This window comes from Acomys minous, assembly GCF_964271855.1.
Source record: "Acomys minous genome assembly, chromosome: 13".
Classification (NCBI taxonomy): Eukaryota; Metazoa; Chordata; class Mammalia; order Rodentia; family Muridae; genus Acomys; species Acomys minous.
In genome coordinates this window covers 47,940,505-47,949,109 of record NC_140495.1, presented here as the reverse complement: position 1 = coordinate 47,949,109, position 8,605 = coordinate 47,940,505, and the positions used below count along the sequence as shown (strand labels likewise).

The 8,605-nt window shown below is 42.0% G+C and overlaps 1 protein-coding gene across 2 annotated transcripts in view; it reads right to left on the bottom strand.

Moving 5' to 3' along the window:
* Positions 1-1,583: 1,583 nt before the first annotated feature.
* The window catches only part of TEX9 (testis expressed 9), a 32,960-nt gene continuing 25,938 nt past the window's right edge, over positions 1,584-8,605 (bottom strand). For both annotated transcript variants that reach the window (XM_084752902.1, XM_084752903.1), the window contains 2 exons: positions 2,376-2,510; positions 1,584-1,807 (listed from right to left, as the gene is read on the bottom strand). In XM_084752902.1, the coding sequence (XP_084609028.1) occupies positions 1,730-1,807; positions 2,376-2,510 (213 nt within the window). In that variant the 3' untranslated portion in view covers positions 1,584-1,729. The remainder of the gene's footprint in view (positions 1,808-2,375; positions 2,511-8,605) is intronic.

The window sequence follows — 8,605 nt, the reverse complement described above, 5'->3', positions numbered from 1 at the left end:
CGGTGCTGTCTTCTAGAGCCCTCTCTGCTGGGACCATGATTACTACAGCTTCTTGTAGTCTGTCCTGATTTTTTTTTTTTTTTTGCCTGTTTTTGTTTGGTTGGGTTTTGGGTTTTTGAGACCGGGTTGATGTGTAGCCTTGGCTGTCCGGGACTTGTTTTGTAGATCACGCTAGCCTTGAACTCAGCCATCCGCCTGCCTCTGCCTCCCTGAGTGCTGGGATCACAGGAGTGCGCCACCTCCCCTGGCTTGTCTGCTGTTCTTATGTTCAAGGTCACTTTGGTGATGTGTACTGTTGAGGTTCCATGTGAATTACAGAATTGTTTTTTCTATTTCTGAAGAATGCTTTGGGTGTGTCCACGGCAACTACATTGAGTTTACAGACTTCTCTGGCAGTATGTATAAAGATTGCTTTGTAATTCATAAACATGAAATATAGCTATTTACCTCTGCCTCCTTAATACTGGGATTAAAAGGCATGTGCCACCATGCTGGGCTCATACATGTTTTTGGAGTTTAACATTTTAACTTATTCCGTAGTTTGTTTCCTCTCTGTGTTGTTTCCATCATCAATATTTTAGTTTTCAATACAGCCATCTTTGATCTCCTTGGTTAAATTGTCTGAAATGGGTTTTGTTAGATATTACAAATGGGATTACTGTAAATTTTCTGACAGTTGGCCATTGGTGTATGAAAAGGCCCCTGCTGTCTTCCACTTGGGTGTGCTATGCTGGGGATAGGACCTGTGGGGATGCACATCAGCTTCTCTTGTTCAGTGTGTTAGCTGTCGGTTGTCACATATTACTTCATGTTGCAGTACCTACATTTCTTCTGGAACCTACTTTGCTGACAGTTTTTTGTCATGAAGTGTTGTTTAGTCTTCGGCTTTTCTGCTCTACTGGATTTACAAACTTTCTTCATTCTGTCAGTGTGACATATGTTTATTGATTTGAATGTTGCCCACTTCATCATGGTCAATGACCTTTTTATGCACTGTTGAAGTTGTTTGCTGGTGTTGTGGTGAGCATTTCTACATCTGAGTTGATAGGGATATTGGGCTGTGGGCATTGTTGGCTTGGTTTTGTTTACTTGTATGTTGCCCTAGCATGACTTTGCTATCAAGGTGAGCATACTTGAATTTGGAAGAGTCTTTATGTCAGTGTTTTGGAATGGCTTGAGAACAGCTGCTGGGCTTTAAATGATTGGCAGAAGCTAGCAGTGAAGCCATCAGGCCCTGGGTTCTTTGAGGAGACTTTATTTTTTAAATGTTCTTTTTTAAGCATTTATTTTTATTTTGTGTGTATCCCTGAGTGCATCTCCGTGCACCTTGTTTGCGCAGGTGTCAATGAAGGCCAGAAAAGGGCCTTGAATCCTTGTACCTAGAGTTACATACGTGGTATTTTCTGTCTCTTCATAGTTCATTCTTGGCAGCATATCTCCAGAAATGAATTCATTCTGTTATGCAAATTATTCCCAGATAATCACTTATACTACTCTTATGATCCTTTGTATACAGTACAGCAGGTGTGTCCCTTTTTTTCTATCTCTAAACTTTTCCTGTTAGCTAAAAGTTACTGACACTGTTTCGACAAACCAACATTGTTTATTTCACTGGGTCATTATCTCAACATTTCTTTTCACAAATATTCTCATTACTTATGAACAGTAAAGAAATACTACAATTTGATGTCAAATTAACACAAATAAGCATCAACTTGAAATCGCTTACTCATGAGCTGCCCCACTCAAGAGCCTTCATAAACTCCTCCTCACTGAAAGACAGCATCTTGGCAGCTTCAATATGCATCTGTTTTAAAAAATATATTGTCTGATTTAGAAAAAGATGTACACCAACAGGAAATTTGTAATTTTGTGTTAATATACTATCAATAAACAAGCCCCGTTGTTGAAATATATATCCTGATTATGCAAGTGTAACATTTTAAGTGGATATTACACTCAAGACCAAGCTGCTGTTAAAAGAATAATTCAATATGATTATGCCTGATCTTTATATCAAGAAAGCAAGAGCTGTGGATTGTCTTTGTCATGTTTCGAGAAAAGGGCAATTGGCTTTGGAATTACTGTTCAAAATTTGAACAGGGAAACAGTGGACTAAATGAGTCATTCTCATGTATGGTCCTTTGTGTAGCTAGGAGAGATCGTGTGTGTGTGTGTGTGTGTGTGTGTGTGTAACACACATTTTAAACCAGTGTACCTCACCATGTATTACACAGATGTGACTTCACATGTGTACACTACATCTTTAGACACAATTTCATGTGTAAGATTATAAACACGTAGTAAAACTTAAGCTTTTCAGTACAAAGGTCTGCTTGTAACCTTGCTGACACACATTCTGTTACTAGACTCACCTTCTGCCTTTTCAAAATGTCAATTAATTTCAATTGCTTCTTAAACCCTATCATTAATTCTCCTTTTTGTCTTTCTAGTTTTTTGTTTTCTGATTTTAACACTTCAATTTTTTGATGGTCTTCATTTGCAATATCCTACAAAAGCAAAAAAAAAATTAGTTGAAATATAAGACTGTTCTTTACATTACTAAATACTTTAATTACAGTGAGTTCCCTCATTAACACAATTTTCAAGCTGTATTTAAAAAATAATTTTCAATTCTAAGAAATCTAAACTTGACAGCACTTAAAAATACATATAAAATCTCAGTATCAGAATCTGCATATGGTATATCCTACATATTAAACCATCTTTCCTAGCAGGACTTTCTAGTGTACAGGTTTACAGTGCAGTCCTACTGGGCTGAAGACAGAGAATGGACTGACACAATTCTGCAGACTCCCATGAGGGAAATCCAAGAAGGAGCCTCAAAATCTGCACACACATTTTCCTTAATACTGGCAGACAGAAGTGTCACACACCCAGGGTGAGCATCACAGGAGCCTGCGAAAGACTAAAGAGCCGAACAGAGAGCTCATGCACAGCACTGACATGGCACCTCAGGAAAGACAGGTCCATAGGGGAAGGACTTACAGCACTGGGGAGAAGCTCCCACACAAGACAGAGGACACCAGAGGGGCCAAGATTCTACACACACTGCTTACAAAGGAGAAAACAAGAGGCATTAGAAAACAGTGTGGAGAATAGAAGTAGCTTTAACGAGATTCCTCTTCTTAAAGAAAACGTCTAAGAGGGATGTTACAATGTGGCCGATGAGGAAGCTCCAGGCCAGCGCTCTAGCACTGAGGCAGCAAGCACAGACAACCACATGTGAACTCTAGAAACCAAGGAGGCAGCAAGACAAGAGCCACACCCACACAGCCACCCTGTCCACAGTGCTGCAGATGAGTGAGTTTACTGTGCATCTGTGAAGGGTGACGTAACAGGGGAACAGAACTGTACGAGTGTAGTTTGCAAATGGTGAGGTTAATTTAATGCTTAAAATAGACTCCTTCAACTTGACAACTAGATCATAAAACATACCAATGACAAAATAGCCATGCAACATAAATGAGAGGGGAACAGAAGTAGTTAAAGAATGTGAGGCAAAAACAGCGTACGGAGAACAGCAAATGTCCGTCAGAAGCCTGTCCTCATCAGTAATTAACTACAGGAGTTAAACAACTAAAAATGCACAAATTGGAAAAGATGGAATAAAACAATAGGATCAACTATATTCTGCCCATAGGTGAGTAAGTTTGGCTCTACAGATATGTACAGTGAGGAAGAAGATAATCCTCAGAAATAGTAGCCAAAATAAATTAGCCTATTTTATCTGATAACTGTACAGCCATTGCTCAGTCAGTCAGAATTATAAAGAGGCAGGAACATTACATAATGACAAAAGGGCCCATTCTCCAACCTGTGACAGCCACGTGTGCATCAAGCATCAGCCTAAACCTAAGAGGCATACATGAGCAGATTTGGAGAGAGATCACTACAATAAAAGCAGAAACTTCATATCTTGCTTTCAGTCATGCATCGACACCAGACAGATCAACAAGGAAACGGGGCTGTGCATGATGCTCGTCTTAACAGTTAGGAGAGAGCATTTTTCTCAAAGGCAACCAGGTCGTTTTCCAGAGCAAGCCATGGCATACCATAAATGTTAACAAGTTTAGAAAGATGAAGCATGCAGTGTCCTCTCTAACAGTAAACTGAAGCTAGAAATTAAGTATTTGTAAACAAAGCACATACTGGGTCAGCTGGCCCCATAACACAATGCCTGGAACAACGCAAGGGAGCACGGCTTCAGCAGTCTCTGTCCACGTTCACCGTGTCCAAGGTGCCTGAGGCCTGTGGAGCACAGTAAGTCACACGGCAAAGGCACACAGCAGAGGAGGATGCTGGCCTTGGCAGCAGAGAGATGAGAGGTGGGAGGGACAGAGGGCGAGAGGGCTCAGTTCCCAGCGTTCCTTTCCAGGGCAACCCCAGTGACCTAACGTTCTCCCCCCAGGGCCCATCTCTGAACCGTCTTACCACGGTGCAGTAATGCAGACACACGGATCAAGCAAGCCTGCAATGTAAGGTTTTGGCGATATTCAAGAACCAAAGTAAACTCAAACTACCCAATTTTCAAAGAACATCAGAAAACCTCTGCACACACCAGCATATACAGAACAGCATGCGACGTTCAGAGGCGGGACAATCACAGCTGCAACACATAGACGAAAGAGCTCACGTTAACCTAACTCTTCCTAGGAGGGACAGAAACAACCTCAAGCTGGCAGAAAGGGAAATGATAAATTTGAGAGCGTATATAAGTGAATTAATAGATCAAAGAAACAGAAGTTAAAGTTTGCTCTGTGGCTATTAACAAATTGTTAGGCACACTGGTTAAAAAAAACGGAGGACAGAAATGTGTAAAACCAGAGGGATCATTGCAGCTAGCTTTACAGAAATAGAAAAGGATTGTATGATTTTAAAATTGTGTGACCTAGATAAAATTAATTCCTATAGTCTCAATTCACCAGTTTCAGAGACTTAGGAGTTTGGATCACTAATCAAAACTCCCAACAAAGAAGAGACCCGATGGCTTCACTGGTGAGTCCCACCACACCCTTCAACAGTGACTCCTCAATCACAGACATGCAGCGAAAGACACAATTCTTCTGCACTAGTGTTCTGTTACAACAACAATGCTCTTGAGGCTGAGTAACTTTGTGAAGAAAAGCTGGGTTTTTGGTTAAAAATATTTTTATACCAATTAGTTATCTAATATCAAATGGTCACTTTGGCCCTTAAAACATGCCTACAAATAACATTATACAAACCGAGGAGGTGTAGGAACATATATGTGTATGTATATATGTATGTATATATATATAAATGCATGTAACAACAATTATTGAAAAGTGGCCACGAATTTGAAAGAGAACAAGGAAGGGCACATAGGAAGAAGGCTCGGCGAGAGAAAAGGAAAGGGAGAAATGCTGTAATCACAGTCTCATAAATGTTTTTACATTTTAAAAAAAAGTGTCCTGCCTGCATGGCTGGCTGTGTGTGACGTGTGTGCCTGGTGCATGTGGAGGCAAGAAGAGGGCGTCATACCTCCTGGACCTGGAGTTATGAATAGTTGTGAGTCATCGCATGGGTGCTAGATGTCAAACTTAGGTCCTGTGTAGAAGCATCGAGTGCTTTAAAGCACTGCATCATCTCTTGAACCCCGCAAAAGTGGTTCATGTAGCTCACAGCTCTACAGAGATGAGGGCATAGACCCAGCCCTCCGGTGAGGACCTCATGGCGTACAGCGCAATAGAGGTAGGACTGTGTTGAAGAGAACCAGTTAGACCCTATGGCCTCACAGTCCCTTCCGACCTAAGGACCTCCTAGGTCCCAGCTCTTAAATGTTCCATACCACCTCTGAACGCCACCAACCTTGGAGGCACGCTTCTCATTAATATAACAACAAGCTACTGAGTCAAGCCGGATCCAAATCACAGTACACAAAGCTATTCCCAGGGAAACATTACTCATAGCCAAAGTCAAGTGAAGACATTACAAGAAAACCTCAGCTCCGTATCACTGATGGGACTCGATGTAGAACAAACTCAATAGATGACAAAGTGAAATCCACTGCCAGACCAAAGGTTTGTGGTTTAACACACAGAACAGGGTTCATATGCTAGTGTCCACATTCACAGGCTGAACGAGAAATGCCACATGGCTATCTCTGGTGATACTGAAAAGTATTTGACAAGCCAGTATTTTTTCATGAGAAAGATAAAGTATTAACTAGAAGGGAACTCCCCCAGAAAGTAAAAGCCGTACACGGAAAGGCCGCAGCCCACACACGCAGCAGGGAGGACTGAGAGCTTTCACTGCTGGTCAGGATCAAGACAGGGAAAGGCAGCAGCTTCTGTCACTTCTGCTGCGGGCAGCACTGGAGTTGTGGCCCAAGCAACTGGGACAGAACAAATGACGTCCACCCTGGAGAGGGACAGCCTGCAGCTGTCTGTGGGAATCTTTAAGGATTTATAAGAAAAGCACGATAACAAAGAAATGGATCAACAAAGCTGTAGGCTACAAAAACAACAGACAAAAGGGTTGCTTCCACAGACTAACAGCGGGCATCTGGGTGGGGGTCCACTTACAACAGCCTTAAAATGAATACATAAATACTGCTTCTGACATCAAATCTTAATATAGTTAGAATAATTAGAACAGTGTGTCACTGGCATAAACACACATGCATGCACGCACGCACACAAGTGTGGGTAGGTTGCAGGGTTTCCTAACACCATTTTTCAAGAGACTATCCTTTCCCAATTGCTTGGCACCTATATGGAAAAAATTCATTTGATTGGGTAAGTGAGGGTTTTTTCCTGAAGTCCATGCCATTTATTTGTATTTATTTTTATCATCCTCTTCATTACCATCTTCTCCTCCTCCCCACCCCTGCCTTCCCTCTCCTTCATTTTATTTGTGTGTATGAATGTTTCGCCTCCGTGTAGTCTGTGCACCTCATACATGCTGGGTACCTACAGGTCAGGAGGTGTCAGACCCGCCCTGGAACTGAAGTTACAGCTGGCTGTCAGCTGCCATGTGGGGGACGGAAACTCAATCTGGGTCCTTTGTCAAAACAGCAAATGTACCAGATATGTGTGTGCATGTGTGTGCGTACGTGTGTGCATGTGTGTGCATGTGTGTGCGTACATGTGTGCATGTGTTTGTGTATAATGGAATAGACTTGAGCAAAAAGGCTGAAACGATAAAACTCTTAATGACACTGGATTTTGCAAAGACATCTTGGATGGCACACACACACACAACAAAGGAAAAGTAAACTGGACTGTACCAAACACAGGACATAATAAACACTGAAAAGGCAGTCTGCAGAATGCGAGAAAGTATTTGCAAGCCATATTACCTGCAAAGACTTAATGTCCAGAATATACAATGAATTGTGAAAATTAACAAAGGACTTGACCAGATGTTTCTCTAAAGACAGACAAATGGTTACTAAATACAAGATGCTGAATACATTACTGATAATTAGGGATGTGTGAATTAAAACCTCAATGAAGCAATCAAAACCCATTAGGATGACTGGTATCAATAAACACCAAAATAACTAATGTTGATGATATGGGAACACTTGCAGTGAACATTTCTACATCGCAAGTGGAAATGTAAAAATGATACAGCTGCTATGGAAACCAAAACGGAAGCTCACCCACCTCCAGTCCTGCACTTCTACGTCAGTCTGTATGCCAGTGGCACTCTGGATACCAGCCAACAGTACACACCCAAACGCCTGGCAAGAGGGGAGCCAACAGTGGCGCGCGTGTGATGGGTTACAGTGAGCCTTCAAAGGGACCAATGTGAAAAGGCAGCGCACCCCTGAGAGCACGCTAAATAAGCCAACCAAAAAGAAAGTATGTGACTCGACTCACAGGAGTGAGGTGCACACAGAAGCCAGGCATAGAATGGTGCTGCCTGCGGGGTGGTGGGGATGGTGGGGGGTAGTGAGGGGGAACGGGGGAGGGGGGAGCTGCTGAGTTTCCATCTTTCCATGATGAAAAGTGTGAAGAAACTGAAACAACTGTTTTACACTTAAAAATGTTAAAGACGGTAAATTTTATGTATAGTTTACCATAATAAAAATTAGTGTAATAACGAAGAGGTAAGATACTGCTAAAAGGTTATCTATGAAATTCTGTTATTTGAATATAGATAGTGGTAAGTTAAAGATGTGTAATAAATACTGAAGTGCACACAAACAAGTGCAAATGAACCAGTAAGAGGAATACTGTGAATGGTAACATATGGGCCGTCCGTATCAGAAATAATCTTAATGTAGTAGAAACACTCCTAATTTAAGGGAGATTGCTAGGCTGAGTCGTAAAAAGCCAAGTTCAGCCGCGTTGTCTGTAAGACATGAAGCAGTGAAGTAGGGGAAGACGCAGCAGCAGCACCGTGAGCCGAGCAGAGCTCAGCTCCTGACACAAAGGTCGTATCAGGGCACAGGCTACGTCCAGGAAGAAAAACAGTCCTTTTCAAAGTGGCCAGTTCACTAAGCAGACAGACACACAGCACGGACTGTTCTCTTTAGTAACAGCTTTGACAAACAGGATGCAGATGTGGATAAGGCCGAGGAGGAAACAGGCCGATCCAGTTTCATTTAGAG